The following is an 18934-nucleotide window of genomic DNA, read 5'->3' as shown; positions in this document are numbered from 1 at the left end:
CACACTTTGCACCAAAATTGCACTTTTTATATTATACAAAGACTAATTGTATAATAGTGAATTCTTGTATATATTTTATAGTACTCATGCGTATGCATTTACACTCACCCAACATTTAAAAAACCCAAAAATAAAAACCGACTAATAAAGAAAAATATATTTGCAAGAATTTGATCGAAAACAATAAAATATTACCACTCCATTCTCGATAAAACGTGCGCAATGACCCATGTCGAAGGCAGGGTCAAGCATACTGTACTAGGTGCCGATTTTCGGATCAAGGTTTCTCCTAAGCAATTGCTAATTCAAGTTAAAAAAAATTCAGAAAAAACTGAAAAATATGGTGGGAATTGAATAAAAAAATCTCATCCAACTTTGATATATATGCATCACATTCATTCATCAACATTACTTCATCAACAACCATTCATCATTCTAAATATATGCCTCCACACATTCATCTTTCTAAAGATATACATCCACACATATATTTATATGAATTCATTTTAAATATAGCAACACCACAAGATGAACTAGGGTTCATCCACTCATCCATATATCCATCCATTGATACACACATCAATTCTAATTAAATTTAGTTACAAAAATTTCAAACTAAAAGATGAACTAGGGTTCACCTACGTCCATCAATTCATCCACACATCCAACATATATCTATCCATTCATCCACACATTCATATGTCAAACATATCCATCCATTCATCCACACATTCATATATCCAACATATATCCATCCATTCATCCAAATTTAAGAACTTGAAGATGAACTAGGATTCACCTAGTGCTTAAAAATATACAAAACTAGAACTATATGACTAAAACTAATTGGAGGGATCGAAAGAGCTTACTTCTCTCTTCGTGGAGGCATCTCGATCAGCAAGAATGGCGAAGAAGCGGAGAAGGTCGAGGGGGGGGGGGAGTGTGGAGAGGAGAGAGTCGTCGCTCCTCTCTATTTCTCGGGCTGAAGAAGGGGGCTGGCTTGGCTTGGTGGGTGGGACCTGCTAGCCGGCCCCCTGCGGCCTTTAACTGTTCAAACCCTACCGGCAGGGTCAATGGTGTTAGGGTATAACTACCTACCGTCGAGGCCCCCAACGGTAAGATTGACGGTAGGGGTGGATGGGTCGTTACCGGCGCTGATGTGGATAAGTACCCTACCGCTAGAGACCCTGCCGATAGGTGGTGTTATGCTGACGCCGAGGTGCGTGGCCGTAGGAAAAAGGGTCAGATCCCCCTTTTTATAAATGGGGTCATATCATGTTGAACTTTAAAAAAAAAGGTCGGAATACTGAATTTGGCCTCCTCTCATAACGTTCTTCTGTTTGAACAGTCAAAACGAAAAAGCAAGGATGGCTACACAAGATCAAATTATTGTCCTGTTTATTTCCGTTATTTTTTGTTTGAGGTTTTATTTCCCTTATTGGGTATATGCTCTGCTGGCTCGCAATGGCCGCCCTGGCCCCTCTAGTTTTCCTCTTTTGCCGCTCTCCCCCCTTTTCCATTCTCTTATTTCACCATGTGTGTGCGCGAGAAGAAATAACAATGGAGGGAGGGAAGAGCTGCGGCAATAGCGTGAGTGAGGAGGTGAAGCCGGAGTGGGAGGAAGGAGAGGTCTTGATGCAGGGCGGAGGCGGAGAGGGTGGGGGTGCTGTGACGGCGGCGGGGGAAGCCATGGCGCCGGTGCAGATCGACGTGAGGATGGACGTGGCGCTGCTCCACTGCCAGGCCTGCCTCCTCCCCCTCAAGCCTCCCGTGTTCAAGGTGATTCAATTCCCCTCTCGCCCAGAGACAGAGTGATCCACGATTCTGCTTGCCAAGAACACAAGTTTGTTTGGAAGAACGAAAAAACCCTCTTTCCATCTCACTTTCTGAGAGGATTTCTTTGCGTAGATCGATTATTACACATCTATGTATTTATCATTAAGAAATTCGTCATCTTTTCCCTTCTAGGATTATATCTAGTATCTTCTTGCCACGGTCATGGAAGTTGAGGATTTGCGTTTCCTGTCGCAGTGCGAGGCCGCCGGGCACGTGGTGTGCTGCTTCTGCCGCGCCGGGCACGCCACCCTCTGCAGCCGCGCCGGCACCCACTGCGGCGAGCTGGACGCCGTGGTCGGCGCCGCCAAGGTGCCGTGCCCCTACAAGGTGTTCGGCTGCGAGCGCTACGTGGTGTACCACGGCGCGGCGGACCACCAGCGCGCGTGCCAGTGCGCGCCCTGCTCCTGCCCGGAGCCCGGCTGCGTCTTCGTGGGTTCCCGCGCGATGCTGCTCGACCACTTCGCCGCCGGCCACCAGCGCCACGCGGTCACGGTCCGCTACGGCCGGCCTTGGAACCTCGGCTTCTCCCTGTCGCGCCGCTGGCACGTGCTCGTCGGGGAGGACCGCAGCGTGTTCCTCGTCTCCCTCGGCCCGCTCGGCGCTGCCACCGCCGTCTCGCTGGTCTACGTCAGGCCGGACGGCGCGGCCGAAGCGGCGCCCCAGTTCCGGTGCAAGCTGTCCGTGGAGCGCCCGGCGGGCGACGGCAAGGACAACCTGGTCCTCATGACCTCCGCGGTGAGCAGCAGCGCGCTGTCCACCGGCGCGCCGACGCCCGGGCAGGGGATGTTCCTGGCGGTGCCCCAGGAGCTGCTCTCCGGCGACACACTCATGCTCAGCGTCCGGATTGATCTGATCCGACCGGCCGGCGGCGCTCCCAAGTCCGCTACACCTACACCACAGGCCAGGACGCCGAGGAGGTTGCAGTGAAGTACTCGTATGCGTTTGATTATCTGCACCATGTTAACTTAGATGGCTTCTCATGGTTAACTTGTTTAATGCAATATACTAAGATTTATAGTATGACGAACAGTTCAATTCAGTGGAAGTAGTGCAGCTAAGCTATGGATGATTAGTCGTATGAGTGTATGAATGAGACGATGAATTGTTCTGGCTTCTGTTGGTTAAGTTGTTCTGGCTTCTAACCAGTTCAATTCGGTAGTAATGCAGCTAAGGGTAGCAGTACTGTAGCTAAGCAAGGGTAGGAATGCTGAACAAATAGCCTAAATAATACTCCCTCCGTTATTCATTTCTCCGACAAATATTTCCGAGACGGAGGGATTACTACTCTACTAAGTAGTAGTAATGCAGCTACTGGTTTGTATTTTATCCGAGTCAAGCGCAACCAATTTTTTCGACAAAGGGTGGAATTTGTGAAGCGTATTGCTCTAGCTTCTCTTACTGTACTGTATAAGGTTGTCCATGCTCAGATTCTTCAGTTGTTAGTTCACAAGAAAGGAGCTTCTGTAAATCATTTTGTCAGACAGGGAGGAACAAGATGCTTGTAAATGTATCCTTCTCAAAAACTAACATCAATTTTTCATTTCTTATTTATTTTTGTGGGCAAAGCTGGACCTGAGAGGACCTTAATGTGCAAAACCCCGCTCCCCCGCGTCACTCCCTCGGAGCACCACGGGTGGAACCCTAGATCGAAAAACAGCGGCGGCGCGTTGGAGTTGGCCTAAGAATTTAAATATTAAACAGTGCTATACACACGACGCAACTTGGACGATTTGTGCATGATCCACTTGATCAAGCCGTTGATGCCTGGACGAAAAGTGCAGCGGAGCATCAGATTTGCATCGGGCACAAATCGTACAATGGAGCATCGTCTGCACAGTAGTTTCATTAAATATTATGCTTTTACCAAGTTGTAAGAGAGAAAATGAGAGGGAAAAGAAGCGGGTTGTAGCTTTCTGGCCACCGCAGCCTCACCGACGTCGTCCTCGCTGCCTCCGGTCCTTCCATCATTCGGCCCTGGTGCCCCTGGAGTTGAAATCGTCGACCATGCTGATTCTTGGGCTCCCCAGCTTTGTGAACACCAAGGTGCATTCCCACATCTTTACTGTTGGTGCACAGCACCATGGATTGTAAAGTGTTACTCCATTCGTTTTGTAATATAAGATCGTTTTGCAAGCTAGAGGGTTTCATAAGTATAAGATTATTTTGCAAGCCGAAGGGAGTACTTGTTTAGCTTGGTTATGAACCTGAACGCTTGTTGATTTTTTTCCCTAGCAAAGATATTGCATGTTATGTGTTACTCCCTCCGTTCCAAATTACTCATCGTAGAAATGGATGTATCTAGAACTAAAATACATCTAGATACATCCATACTTGTGACAAGTAATTCGGAACGGAGGGAGTAATACTTAGTACTACCTCTATATCAAAACATAAGACCTTTTTGTAAACTGAACTAGCCTACAAAAACATCTTATATTTTGATATGAAGGGAGTACATGATTTACCTGCTATTCAGTCAGCTACATACATAATTTTGATGATCTGTAATTATAAATAAGTTGTATACAAGATCGAAAGCAATGAAAGGCAGAGCAGCTACATCCTTATCTTATTTTCAGTTTGCTGATAATCATCCTCTGCAGGTTCGCACAGAGGTGTCTAAAAAACAGGGGCAGGACAATTGGTCTTGTACGTGATGTTTCGCAGAGCAGCTGTGCTATCCTCGACTATATGAAGCTTCTGACGCTTCAAGCAAATGTAAATTCACAATTACAGTACTATGAACGAGGAATGAACCATGCAACATTATCTGCTTCCCTTCTCATCTGGGACGAACTGGAGATAGCCGCGCCGCAAGAGCGCGCAGGTGGAGGATGCCGGCAGGAGATAGATGCATCCAGTGCCAAGTGGACATGTATCCATCCAGCGCAAGACCAAATAATTCCAGTAAAGTCTGAATACAAAACACAACGACTTTATCGCACAATCAACCAAGTCACCTTCAGCGAGATTGATGCATGCTCAAGTACTACCTCCGTCTCAGTGAATAAGTCATTCGCGTAGTTCTAGGTTGACGATTTAACTATTTAAATATGTATTATATGTGACAGAAGATATGTATTTAGAAACTACATCATTGTAAAAATCTAGTGATATACTTTTCATGACATATAACACATATTTAAATCCTCAAATCGATGACCTAGAACCACGCGAGTGACTTATTCACCTAGACGGAGGTAGTATTATTTGTCGACAGTCACACCCATGGATGTCTGCTTTGAAGCGGCAATAGCGTTCCAGATCATCATATTCAGAGCCTTTTTGACCTGCATTGAACTTCAAATGCATCCAACTACCCATCTGTACAGCAATCACATATCTTCTTGTTAAGCCACATGACTCACCGATAGTACCACAAAAGAGTTCGATTCCCTCATGTGACCCACCGGCAAACACAAACGAGCTCAGAGATAAACTGAATCCGCTCTGCACTTTTGATATAATAACATCTATAGTGGCCTCCACCGCACCGGGAACGCGGGCCAAAGTGATGTCAACTGCTCCACAATCGCCATTAATGCGGTTAGTGGATGGACGGGAAGGTGTGGTTAGTTCGCAGTCTATTGCACCGTCAATTAATTGTAGATCATCTTCTTCTTGCTCTCCTTTCCTGATCCTCATGTCAAACTCAACTAGAACAGGAGAGGTCATTGTGATTCCCCTCTTAGGGCCAGTCATCTCAATGAGAGAGCCCTGCAGAGCTATTATTAAATTGCTATATAGTGGCTCATAGTAAAAGTAAAGAGTTGCCTAAAGAGTATATTCTTCTTTCTAGCCAATTGACAAAGGATCGCATTTAAGTGATGTGGCATAGATTCTCAACCCACCTACAAACATAAGTCGGTTGCACATGAAACTTATAATGTTTGATAAAGCATGCAAAAGATAATCATCCATAAACTAGCCTAATATATGCAAGGAGAACACCATCGTTCTATAACATCCCCTCCAAGGCACATGTATTCCCACGCAAGACACCATACAGATAAGATATTCAAACTGGAACCATCTTCACCACATCTCAAATGTTTATATGAGGGAAGATGATAACATTTCACTTAAAGTTACAACCAGGCAAAAAAGATTTTGTAGTTCAAGGGCTAAGGTATTTGTTGTGTTCAAATCATTTGTGATAAGCACCCATAGACGCATTCAAGGAAACAAAAAGAATATGAATGGTCCAAAATTATTTTTTGACGAGAACAGCAGGAGCTCTGCCTTTGCATTATAGATGGGAGGAGATATAAAGTTACATGGTACTGGTAGATGCGGCAAAAGTGCCCCATGAACCGAAGACAAAACTCGCTCTTGAAACAGAGAGCTACAGAGACAAAAAAGAAGACACCATCCTACACCCTGTTCCTACCCAGCCACCTAAATGGAAGGACGGAAGGCCTCGTTGAGCATCTTGAAATCTTCTTGAATGAGATTCACCAAGGCTCTTGGCGTCATCTCAGCATTTTCAAAAATCCTTCTGTTCCGTTCCTTCCAAAGATGCCAAGCAATGTATGCCGAGAGGGATGTTTCCTCGGCAGCCTTGGATTGCGCACCGCGATGCATATAGAGCCTCTTCCACCAATCTGAAACTGAAATTGCAGAGTGCACCACATTGTAAATCCTGTCACTTGTGCCCTCGGCTAGATACCAAACCTCTCTTGCATAGCTGCATCGCAGCGTGATATGCTCCGCAGTTTCTGGCTCCTGGTCACACAACCAACAACAGGCATTGTGTGGCCATCCTCTAGCCTGCAGCCTGTCAGCGGTCCAGTTTCGGTTCTGCAGCAACAGCCAGATGTAGAACCGAACCTTGCCCTCGAGCTTTGTTCTCCACACCCGTGCAATCCCAGGTTGTTCAATCCGTGCAGCAAACTGGATCTCATAAGCAGAGCAGGCCGAGTAACGTCCATTTGCAGTGATTGTCCATTTGATTTTGTCTCGATGAGCCGAGAGAGTAATCAGCTGTACTTTTTCCCACAAACTGACAAATTGACAGAGTTGATGATCGTTGTCCATTCTTTGCAACCCTTGCATCCACCGCCCATTGCACAAAGCCTCTCTGACTGTCAGAGTTTTGAATCTGGCAAGCTTGAAGATGTCGGGGGCCAGTTGGTTAGGGGCCTCACCATTGAGCCAGCGATCCTTCCAAAAAACAGCAACACTGCCATCCCCCAATTGCAGGGAAGTGCAGCTGGAGAAGAGCTGGCGGTCAATATCGTCACAGGGAGTCGGCGATCCTTTCCATGGTCTGTGCTCATCTTCCCACTTGAACCATTCCCACCGCAATCGCAGAGCCCTGCTAAAACAGTCAATATCCTTCACACCGAGCCCACCATAACGCTTGGGAGAGCACACACGTCTCCAATTTACACCCCTCCCACTGACTCATCCTCGGCAGACCAAAGAAAATTTCTCCTCATCTTATCCATCTTTTTGATGAACCACTTGTCAGGTTGGAAGCTTGTCAGGAAGAAGGTGGCAGTGGCCGTAACCACTGAATTGATGTACACTAGTCTTCCCATCCTGTTTAGCATCCTCCCCTTCCTAGGAGCCAGCTTACCCGCGACTTTGTCTAGAACTGGTTGCAATTCCGCTCTTCGTGGCTTCCGAAACCCAAGTGGGAGGCCAAGATATTGGCATGGGAAGCTTCCCTGCACCCCGCGAAAAGCAGCCATCAGATGTTGAATATCGGTTCCAGAGCAAGAAATGGGATACGCCACTGTCTTCTCAATGTTGGCACAGAGCCCAGAGGCATCCCCAAAAGCCTTAAGGATAGCCTGGACAACAGCAAAGTCTTGGGGCACCGGGTTAATGAAGAGAGCCGCGTCGTCGGCGTAGAAACTAGATCTTAGCCGAGCCACCCGTAATCTTAAAGGCGTTAGAATTGCCCTCTCCGTGGCCATCGCAAACATCCGCTGCAAAGGCTCCATCGCGATGATAAAAAGCAGCGGCGATATCGAGTTACCCTGCCGCAGTCCACGCCTATGAACAAAGGGGGGACCTGGTGACCGATTTAGCATTACCCGAGAGGAGGAAGAAGCAAGAATGATAGAGATCATATCCCGCCAACGCTGGCCAAAACCCATTGCCTCCAAAACCTCCAGCAGGTAGCCCCAACAGACCGAGTCAAAGGCTTTGGCCACATCAAGCTTCAGAAATACCAGGGGAGATTTTCCAGAGTGAGCAGCCTTGATGACATTCTTCACGTACAGAAAATTATCTTGGATCGACCGCCCTCTGATAAAAGCACTCTGGTTGTTAGAAACGAGCTTGTGGATCTCGGGAGCCAGCCTAGATGCCAACATTTTACTCAGCAGCTTAGGCACACTGTGCATCAAGCTAATAGGGCGGAAATCACTTGCATTTTGGGCTCCATCTCGCTTTGGCAGTAGAACCAAGTTTGCCGTGTTTACAATGTTCCAATTCGGAGCGCGGAGGGAGTGTATGCAATTCACAGTAGCAAGGAGATCCCCCTTAATAACCGGCCAACATCTTTTGTAAAACGCGCCGGTGAAGCCGTCCGGCCCTGGCGCTTTTTCCCCATGGATCTCTGACACGGCATCTCGAAGTTCTTGTTCAGAGAACGGCCTCTCAAGGTGGGACAGATCCAAGTGTGGCAAATTCAGGGCCTCCCAATTAAGTGAAACAGTGCGCAAGAGAGGGCTACCCATGATCCCTTTGAAGCGGTCGAGCAAGATCTGGGCCTTTGCGGCATGATCAGAAACCGGTCCATTTTGTCCATTTAGCACTGGAATATGGTTCTTCCTGCGCCGCCCGTTGGCCCTGAGATGAAAAAAAACGGGTGCTGGCATCTCCTTCCTTGACCATGGTCAATCTTGACTTCTGCCTCCATCTAGCTCTATCGATGGCCGCAAATCCCAACAACTTGGCTTTTAGTAGACTCCTCAACTTTCTCTCTGCTTCTGTCAATTGTCTGTCCTCTTGCGCAAGGTCAAGCTGAAAGATAACTTCATTTGCAATTCCAGACATGAAAGAAGCCCATCGCACATTCTGCTTGTTCCACTTTTTTAGTGCCGCTGCAGTTCTGGACAACTTTGTGTGCAGCACCCTAACTGGATCCCCGGATGTGACCTCTTTACTCCAAGCTTGCTCAACAATCCCGTCAAACTCCGAAGATTTTAGCCAATGGTTCTCGAAACGAAAGACCCTGCAGTGAGCAAGCTGCATCTTTTTCAGCACTAAAGGGCAGTGATCGGAGATATTCGTCGATGCTGGGCTCAACTGAGATTGGGGAAATGCAGCTTCCCACTCGCCAGATACCAGCACTCTGTCAATTTTGGTGAGAGTGGTGTTTTGACGCTCGTTAGACCAGGTGAACCTCCTCCCCAACAATGGGAAATCAATTAGTTCCAGATCCTCGATGAGTGCCCTGAATCTGCCCATCATCCGGAGATTGCAGTTAAAATTGCTCTTGTCATCAGCCCGTCTGATCATGTTGAAATCTCCCAAAACCATCCATTTCGGCAGCATGTGTTGCTTAATCCTTCTTATCTCAGCAATGAACCCCAATTTTCAGCCTCTAACTGAGGGCCATAGACCCCAGTGATTGACCAGTTGCTGCCATCCAATTTATCCTTTATTGTACCAGAGATGGAGTGAGCGCCTGTTGCCAAGGGGACCTTAGAAATCTCAAAATCATCTGAGCAAGCAAGCAATACCCCTCCTCTAGACCCATTGGCAGGTAAGGTAATGAAATTATCAGCAAAACGGTGCCCCAAGGTCTCCAACACTAAGCTCCTGGTCATGTCATTGATCTTAGTTTCTTGCAGGCAAATCAGATTACAATTTAGCTCAGCGACAAACAATTGTACAACCCTTCTCTTTGCCGGGTTATTTAATCCCCGGACGTTCCAATTCAGAATTGCAATATCCATAAAACAGTGCCAACACTCATAACAGACCTCCACATCTTGACATCAATCTCCCTCCACTGTCTCCACCAAAGCCAGGTGGAGCTGCAACAACTACCCACATACAGATACAAACGCACACACCACAACCCTGAGCAGCACCCCACGCCCATTAACCTTTGTTTGACCAACATCAGAAAACTGAAGCTACACACACACACAGCAAGCATTATAACAAGTTCAGGCAACAGAGACCTGTGCCCGCCCATGGACCGGCTGCCCGCCCTTCTTGCCGGGTCCGCCCGTCGCATCAATCAGCTCGGTGATCGCCTCGACGAACTTATCAGACAGCTGCTGCTTGTACATGTCTCTGTGCTTCTTCTGGAGGTACGCCGTTGTCGGGCCCACCATCTGCGATTCTCCTGCCCAGACACCCCCCTTCTTCATGAGAACGAGCTGTACCTTGTCCATGGTGGACCATCCCGCAGTTGGCTTAGCAGCGAGCCTGCCGCTGCTTCGACTAGCGAGCTTCCCAGCTGCGCCCCGTTCTTGGTCGCCACCATCGACAGGGGTGGGGAGAAGAGCGGCGCGGAGAGGAGATGTGCATGAGATGAGGAAGCGGCTCAGGTGGTCGATGGTTTCCTCTCCCCCGCCCGCATCTGCATCTTTGTGGCTGTCCAGGCCCAACACTGGCAGGCCCTGCTCGGGGTGCCCAACCTGTGGGCTTGCTGTAGGCGAGTGCGGCCCAAAGACGCCTTCAAAGGATTCCCCTCCCCCGTCCACCTCACCGCTCTCCTTGGCTCGATCCTGACCCAGTCCTTTCGCTAGGATAGGCTCTAGCAGCCCCACTGGTCCCACCTTTAGCGGGGCACATGCACCAATCGCCAGATTTGCATGAGAAAGGCCATGCACGTTGCCCTCATAGGAGGCTGCCCTTGCTGCTTGATGCCCCTTCTGGCCATGGTCTTCCACGCCTGCACGAGGCTAAGCTGGTTCCTGGCGCTGCGTCCCTGGCTCCTCAGTAATCACACTTTCACGGGGAAGGCCATGCACAACCTCCCTGACGCCGGACTGCCCTTCTGCATCTTTCTCTTGCTGTAGCTGGCCCATGACCGCAGAGATCGCTCCTAGCTGACCGGGGATGGGAGGCGTCTCATATGATCTCACGAACGGATCCCTTTCTGACCTTGAACAGCCCGCCGTTGCAATGTCAATCAGCAGAGGCAGGTCCGCCTCCAGCCGCCCGGCGTGCTGCCTCCCTTGCCCGGCGTGATCACCATGTCGACGTTCACCTCTGCCGGCTGCTTCCTGACGCAACCCCACGCTCGCCAGTCGGTGGCCCTCGCCGTCCCCATACCGGCGCCTACTTCCACCACCTCCACCACTGCCTCCAGATCCACCCGCGCCCGCGTCTGGGAAGCGAAGCCTGGTGTGCGCCGAGATGCGCGGCGATGGCGGCGGAAAGTCACCGTCTTCGTAGCTTAGAAACCACCTGTAACCCCATCTGGCCGGCCAAGACGGCGGCACACCATCCTCCGAAGGGATGCCGCTGACCGCACTGTGACTGCTGCAAGCACTGTCCGGGCTCGACTCCGGCGGGCAGGTGAAGTCGAACACATGATCCAGATGGATGAGAACTGGATGGCTCAGCAGCCCAACCTGTCCCCAATGTGGTGATGATTCCTCGAAGATGCCCAGCTCAGGGTAGTGAGATCCTGGCGACTCCATCTCCCTCGGCTCCTCCAATTGAAGGACACCCCTGGTCTTGAGCTTCTCGACGGCGTCCATCCACACCCAGAGGCGAAAGCATCCAGTCTCCTGCTCCCAACGCACCTCCGTGTCAATCCCCTCGATCAGCATGGAGGGATCGAACAAAGAGGCCACACTGCTGATATCCCACGCATGCTCTAGAACCCCTTCTAGGCACACCCTGGCCCTGTACAGCAGCTTCGCCGGCGTACCACGCCGGAAACGCGACCACGGCGCGATCATGAAGGAGACGTGCCCGAGCACCAGCGGCCCCTGGATCCCCAGCACCATGTCCCGGACTGCCGCGTTGTCGAAGACGAGGAGAAGCTCCCCAAGCGCCCGGAGTGACACCTTGACCCGCTCTTCAGGGAAGCGGAAGCGCAACGCCAGGGCCCGCTTAACGTCGACGAGCTCAAACGGAGCCGGCGTCCCCACCACGATCGCCACCACACCACACCTGGAGAGCCTCCGCTCCGCCTCCGCGAGACCAGCGGTCCGGCGAGCCGTCGCGACGACCAGCCCACGCCGGACCTCGGGGTCAGATGCCGGCGCCTCCATGGGAGCACGGACAGCAGAGCGCGGCGGAGGGCCGGGTGGCGGAGGGGGAAGGATGACTTGCGAAGCAGCTGCCGGTGGCTGGACTTGAGGCGAGCACCACCTAGCTCTATGGCCTACGCCGCCGCACAGCAAGCACCTGGCGCGGTTAGTGCACTTGGCGATCCGGTGGTCAGGCTCCAAGCACCGAAAGCACTTCCCCCAAGCTTTCTTGAACAGGAGCTCTTTCCACTGGCTTGCTTTGGGCTTGGGACGCCGCTGTGGTCGCTGGTAAAAAGGGGGGCGCCTGCCCCTTCCAACCATCGTCCACCCACCATCTTCAATGCGAGCGGGGGGGATGGGCACAGCAGGCAGCGTGGGAATGGGATCCGCACGCGGGGCAGTGATGATGGACTGGAGACGCCTCGCCGGTGCTCCCGCCCCCGCGGGCGGCATTGAAGGCGCATCAGAGCCTGCAGATCTTGATGGCGCAGCAACCTTACCCGGCGAAAGTAGCGCATCCAAGAACGGGGTGGGGGAGGAGTTTCCCGACTCCTTGAGCGGCCCTGAGCCAGCAGCGAGCGCGAGCAGGGCAGTCGACGAGGCCATGTTGACCCCGCGAGCGGCCGGAGGGAAGGGGGGTCGGTGCGGCGCCGCCGAGGAGGCGACGCAGGGAGCGACGAGAGGGAGAGGAAAACCACAGATGGCAACTCCGGCGTTTGACTTTCATAAAATACCTATTAGTCCCTAGTAGACCACTCAATTTCACACCTATTTAACCGGCAATATCTTTTCTGAGTAACTGCCATTACACAGTATTATTCTCCATTTGATATCATAGTTACTAGATTTAACCACATGGAAGCAAATATTCATCCATAACACCAAACGTAAATAGGTACATATTTATGTATTACTAAATGTTTTGGAACCTGGCTTTTGGCCGCTTCACCATTTTGCATTAGAAGAGTGCTCCACTTCCCTGAGCTGCCGGATTCGGGCTGGCTCAGTGCACGGAGTTTGCAGAGCACAAAGCCAAAGGAGTTCCGAACCGGACCTAAGTGGTTGTAGCATGCCATAAAAAAGGTTTATAGTTCGATCCATCTACTCTATGCATGTGATGAAATTAACCTTAAACTATGAAATCAATGAACTATTAAAAATGACTGCGGGTAAGTAGAGATGTGAAAGATGTTCACCTGATGCACTGTAATGGGATCGTCCCTGCTACGATTGACAATATAATTTAGCAATGAATTCAGACAATCTCGCGCAGCTATATATCCATATAGTTGTACTGAGCTTGTGTTCACAGGAACTTTAGCCAACTTTAATGAAAATATTTGCATCATGTAACGTACAGAATGCACAACACATCTTTCTCGGTCAGGAAAACAATCAGTGGGATCCGATAACATCATTGGCTCCAATTGTGCTTCATAAAAGTATATATTAGATGGATACTTACCATAAATAGCACAACTATGATTTATAGGTAGACATTAGTGTTAAGTTAGAAACAACTGTCTAATAGAAATTTTCGTATAAAAGATAACTACATAACTACACTAATCAAATAAGTGAGGCTCATAAAAGAATAATATATGGAAAAAGTAAAACTTTTTTGAAAGAAAAAAAAAGTAAAACTTTCAGGAGCCAAGCTATAAGAATAGATTAATCAAAATCCAAGCTACAAGAACACATGCTAGAAGTTTCATTCCGTGCATGACAAAATGTAAAAAGAATAAGTTAAGCTTAATGATACTTAATAGAACATTCAAAATCTATCAATTATCGCAAATCTGCGAGTTTCATACTTATTTTGGGTCCGAGTGAGTATTATTTATCACAAAATTTCTAACTATTCCCTCTGGTCCATATTATTAGTGTTAGATACATCCGTATCTAGACAAGTAATATAGATTGGAGGGATTAGCTATTTTGGATAGAAGATAGAATATCCTACATGTAGATCTACTTTGTGCTAACCAGTTTCACTAGAGCAATAAAAATTTTACATTGCATATTTCGAAACAAAATCATGTACATTCAGCCTCAAACTTTAAATCGATAAATCATACGACTTATAAAATATCCCAAATTAAAAGGAGCAATACATGAGAGGGATTCGCATCACTTACTCTCATTACGGTTTGTAACACTACATATTTTTTGGAGAAAAGAGTTTCTGTATATAGACTCATCGCGATGGGTGCTATTATCAATGATGAGGCCACAGAAATCCTATAGAGAGGACAATGACCAGAAAAAGGCTGACAGACATAGGTATGGTGGACTCACATGACATGAGAAAACACAAAATATCAACGAATTTGGTGGACGCAGCGAAAAATATAGAAAAAGCACATGCCAGACTAATGCAATGACTAAAAGATCAGCAGCGGTAGCTAGCAAATAGGCTAGCAGGAACGCATCAACTAGCAAGTAGGCTAGCAGAACGCATCAGCTGAGTAGAGCAGCAAAGGGCAGCGGAACAACAGCAGCACGCAGATGGACGTGCGGGAGCAGAGCAGCAGCCAGCCAGCAGGGGCACACGCGGTCGACAGGAAGCAGCAGCGTTGGCCAAGATGAGATCCAGCTGCAGGAAAACGTGTGCGGACAGAAGCCTGCAGCTGCAGGAGAGCAACACGCAGGCTGCTGGAGCTGTACGGGCGGGCCTGCACGTGGAGCGGAGCCTTCCTGGAGCCTGGAGGTGCTTCCAGCCGAGCGCCCCAGCCGAGCGCACAGGAGGCGATGGTCCCGATCTGAGGCAGCCGCCATCGATCCAGGGGCAGGTAGCGGCCCACGAGGTGCCCACGCCGAAGCAGCTGGGCGAGCAGTCAAGGCGCCAGGCGGATCGCGGGGCTGGTGGTGCCATGGAAGATGAGATCGATCCAGAGAAAAACAGATCGATCGAGAAAAAAAATAGTGGATCGCAAGGACGAGTTGCGGCGTCCGGAGACCTACACCTAGGCTCTAATACCATGTTAGGAAAGCAACTTATCTTTATTGAAGGCCCAAGAGGCATATATATATTACACATGACTTGAGGTGCAAAGAAACTAAACATAGACTAATAAGGACTCCTAGACCAATACTAATACTCCTTAACAACATTGACCTTCTTGGTTTCCTTCCTCATTTTCCCTCTATTCTTCCCTTTGGTGGCTGCAAATTGCTCGCCGAGGGTGCAGAAAAAAGCATTACCACAAGGGAGGTGGCTGGTCTGAGTCGACTTACTCCAATTCGTTTGGCCATGTAATGCAATGTTCCTTGCCATCAAGAAGGGTCCATAAGTAGATCTATCACCAAAGAGCAAACTTAGAATGCGAGTCAAAAAAGATACTCCAATCTGAAACAAGTGTCGCAGTTTTGAACTAAGGTTTGCTCAACTTTAGTTCAAAGCTGCGACACTTGTTATGGATCGGAGGGAGTACATACATGCTACAAAATATGCAGGATAGAAATCCAAATACAGTTACCGAATCTAACTCTAGCGCATAAGAAATTTTAAGTCGCCGCTACTAAAAACAAATATCAACACCAATCCTTCATTTTTATTGTAAATATACAAAGATACCAAATATGAAAGTTAAATTTGAAACAACTGATAGGGCACTGAAAATAGCTAAAAGAGCTTGGAAGGTGAAACCATCAAACCCGTGCCCAAAAATGAAAACTTTCCTAACTTGGACAGACTTAACTAAGGCATGTGACAAAGTTTGGCTTCCAACCATGGCATGCAATAACTTCTAAATCCTTGAAATCTACCCGATACGTTCATTGGTATTTGAAGAGTTGAATTTTAATTGGTTTGTAAGCGAAGTAATGTGGTAATATGGCAGAAAATGTAAATTTACATGAACTGGCGTAAGAAGCACGTGTTGCGGCGCCGGTCCATCTCGAGGAAACTACGTAAATATTTTGTAAATTGGATAATGGATAAATTCAATAAAACTTCAAATATTTGAACTATCATTTCCTGATCTACATAACATGGTGGGGCTTATTTTTTCTTACATTTAAGTTGTCAAAGTGGAACAAAAATCAACTCTTTAAGAATGTGAACGTCTAATCCTCGAGGAATTCTTGCGGTGGAATATTAGTATCATCCATCTGATTCTAAAACCTAATTGTCAATGAAATAGTATGATAGTAGCAAGATCAAGTCAAGGGTAGACGAACCGTACAAAATTTCTCTGAGAAAAAAAGAAAGAACTTTCCCTTTTTGCAAAAGCACACAACTTTTTTGAAGTCAATTGAAGCCTTTTAATAACTCAAGAAAGGGAAGATTTAAATTTGGACAAACTATGGTAGAAATAAGTGAAACAATTGCCAAGATGAGCTGATTTAAATTAAGCCCCAACATTATTAAGCATATGACCTTTTATACCTAGGGAAGGCACACAACAACCATTGAAATAGAAATGACAGGACATTATCTTCTGTTCATCACAGTATGTGTGATATCATCTTATATTCTGAAGGTGTATACATAAGAAGAGACGGTACATTTTACTAGACCTAGCAGCCACATCAAGCCATGAAGAACCAGATAGAGAACCTGCCTTGATGAGTGGGGAATGCTAGGTTGTCAATAAAGGCATCAGTAACCAGACAGAGAACCAATTCAAGTATATAGGCTAATCTTGTTGTGGTTAAACGTCAATTATTTTTTGACATGCTGCACTATTTGAAAGCAGAGCACCGCGCTCTATGTGCACATCCAATCACTTCTAGCAATATGACGAATTAAAGGTGCCCTGTCATCTGTACAGGTGTAGGCTTAGCCATGAGAGGTCTGTTACTTTCAAGGACCTGAAGCCTATAGAAAAACATGTAATCGGGTCAGGGATGAATTGCGAATGCATGACCAGCTATAGCTAAATTTGACGGGTTTGTGGTCCTTGCATCTTGTTATTGTCAAGAACAACGAAGGGCAACAATCACACATGGGCAGAATCACGATTGCCGTCTCGATTTGCCAGTGGAAGCAGCGTCAGATAAGATAGATTGATAAAATAATCCATCGCTGGACATCCAAGCCAACGGATGAAGACGGCAACGCGCTGAAGGACGCTTGATTACTCCGTTCAGATTTAATTTAGTGACTTCGCGAGTTAAAATTCTCCTATAAGAACCAAAAAGCACATACAGAAAAAGGGCATGGATCTCCATCTGTATTGGGAGATTTCAATTTCATGGAAGTGGGCTGCCTTACCTCCTCGTCATCGCCGCCGCACGGGAGTCCACTTGGCGGCGACCACAGGCCCTAACCCTCGCCGGCGGAGGTGGTGGAGTCGTGTGCTCGCAGTCGCCGTTTGCGCTGTGGATCCCCTTTCACGATTTTTTTTCTTACGAATATTTAAATGGGCTGGCTTGGCGGGGAACAAGGCCCAGTTTACCACCGGCCTCCGTTTCCCCCAGTTGGGCCACTATTTAACAGAATCGAGACAGATGGTTGTACACAGCAGATCAAACGGCCTTTATTTTTCTCAAACGGCCATTCTCAAGAAGAAGAAAAAAGCAGATCAAACGGCCAAAAACGTTCAAATCGTGAAAATGGACGGATAAAAACGCAAATCTCTAAGAGGGCTCGCTTTAGACTCGGTTTTACTGTCTTGAAATTATAAATAAATGAGACTAGTCCTAATAAGATTTCAAACATCTAAATCCCAACATTTGTGGAAATATAGAGCCAAAAATCTTCAGGTAGAAAAACACACCAGCAAACACGGTCCAGATTCCTCCATGAGCGTAGCATCTTGTCGAGGGAGTTCGGAAAGGCCCTAGCAAGGCGGGGGCAGAGGTAAGCTGAGAGATGGGGGGAGATGTCACCACTTTGGGGATAAATGAGGCGGCGATGTTAAGACACCGATCCATCGATTTGGTGGTGCCGAGAGTTTGTTTAGGTTAGCTCCTGCCCTTTTTTAATTTTTCATTTTCTTTTATTTTTCCTTTGTTTTATTTCTTTTTCACCGGTTTTCTTTTTTTCTTCTTTTTCTTCATTTTTACTTTGGTTTCTTTTGTTTTCTAATTGATTTTTCCTGTTTTTCTTTCTTTTTTATACTTTTATTTTCTTCGTTTATTTCTTGTTTTCCTGGTTTTCACTTTCCTTTTTGTTTCTTTGTCGATTTTTGTCTATTTTAACACATGTTTACCTTTTCTTAGTACATAGTATACATTTTTGGAGAACATGTGAAACATTTTTCTGATTCATGTTGGACGTTTTTCACATACATGATGTATATATTTAAAATACATGTTTTGAACACTTTTTGAGTACACGGTAACATTTTTTAAATACACGTTGTACATTGGCAATAAATATTTTTCAAAACTATGGGAATTGTTTTTACATTGCATAAATATTTTTAAAAATATACAGACATGGGAAACACATGAATATTTCTTTTTTTTCGGGAACATGTGAATGTTTCTTTAAAATGCCCGTACAATTTTTAATGGTAATAAAAAGTTAACCTATGAAAAAATACGTTCTCTATAATATATTTTCTAAATGTCACTAATATTTTTTTAAATGCTGGAATATTTCCATACAATGTCACGTACATATTTTAATCGATAATCCTACACCTACGTAGTGCCTACGAAGGCCTACGTAATTTTCCATACAACTAAACCTATCGGCCCCCTGATTCTAACAGGGGTGGGCCCGTGCCCTCCTATAGATCCAATAATCTCTCTCCACATCACTGTTTACGTAAAACACGTAACAGACCGTACGTAGGTTTAGCATTGCCCTATTTTAATGGTATGAAACATTTCTTTTACATCAGATGACATCCCGTACGTTGCTGCGGGAATTATACATGATAAAAACTCGAATACTACTTCAAACTAGGAAAATGCACGTGCGTTGCTATGGGCAACATTTAGCAATTTCATAGACGAATGAATGA

The 18934-nt window shown here is 47.0% G+C and overlaps 2 protein-coding genes across 5 annotated transcripts; one reads left to right on the top strand and one right to left on the bottom strand.

The window, feature by feature from the left end:
- The first annotated feature begins 1191 nt into the window (after positions 1 to 1191).
- Positions 1192 to 2894, top strand: LOC125522558 (E3 ubiquitin-protein ligase SINA-like 4). 2 transcript variants are annotated; one of them, XM_087537665.1, is made up of 3 exons: positions 1192 to 1779; positions 2032 to 2050; positions 2081 to 2894. In XM_087537665.1, exons 1-3 carry the CDS (start codon positions 1447 to 1449, stop codon positions 2761 to 2763), a joined length of 1035 nt encoding a protein of 344 aa, XP_087393791.1. In that variant the 5' UTR covers positions 1192 to 1446; the 3' UTR covers positions 2764 to 2894. The 2 variants fall into 2 exon arrangements, with proteins under 2 accessions (XP_087393791.1, XP_048543564.2); XM_048687607.2 differs by having other exon boundaries at positions 1194 to 1779; positions 2032 to 2894.
- Positions 2895 to 3360: 466 nt separating this feature from the next.
- On the bottom strand, positions 3361 to 17382 carry LOC125522557 (uncharacterized). 3 transcript variants are annotated; one of them, XR_015612194.1, is made up of 5 exons: positions 17233 to 17382; positions 15252 to 15313; positions 13211 to 13446; positions 3769 to 5553; positions 3361 to 3665 (listed from the first exon to the last, which is right to left on the bottom strand). XR_015612194.1 is itself a non-coding variant. In XM_087537666.1 (4 exons), exons 1-4 carry the CDS (start codon positions 17241 to 17243, stop codon positions 5023 to 5025), a joined length of 840 nt encoding a protein of 279 aa, XP_087393792.1. In that variant the 5' UTR covers positions 17244 to 17382; the 3' UTR covers positions 3361 to 5022. The 3 variants fall into 3 exon arrangements, 1 of the variants encoding a protein (XP_087393792.1); XR_015612195.1 differs by lacking the exons at positions 15252 to 15313; positions 17233 to 17382 and adding an exon at positions 14153 to 14896; XM_087537666.1 differs by having other exon boundaries at positions 3361 to 5553.
- Between the last annotated feature and the right edge of the window lie 1552 nt (positions 17383 to 18934).

This window comes from Triticum urartu, chromosome 7A (assembly GCF_056163025.1).
Source record: "Triticum urartu cultivar PI428250 chromosome 7A, HENAU_Tu73, whole genome shotgun sequence".
NCBI classification, from domain to species: domain Eukaryota; kingdom Viridiplantae; phylum Streptophyta; class Magnoliopsida; order Poales; family Poaceae; genus Triticum; species Triticum urartu.
This window is presented reverse-complemented; position numbering and strand designations above follow the sequence as displayed.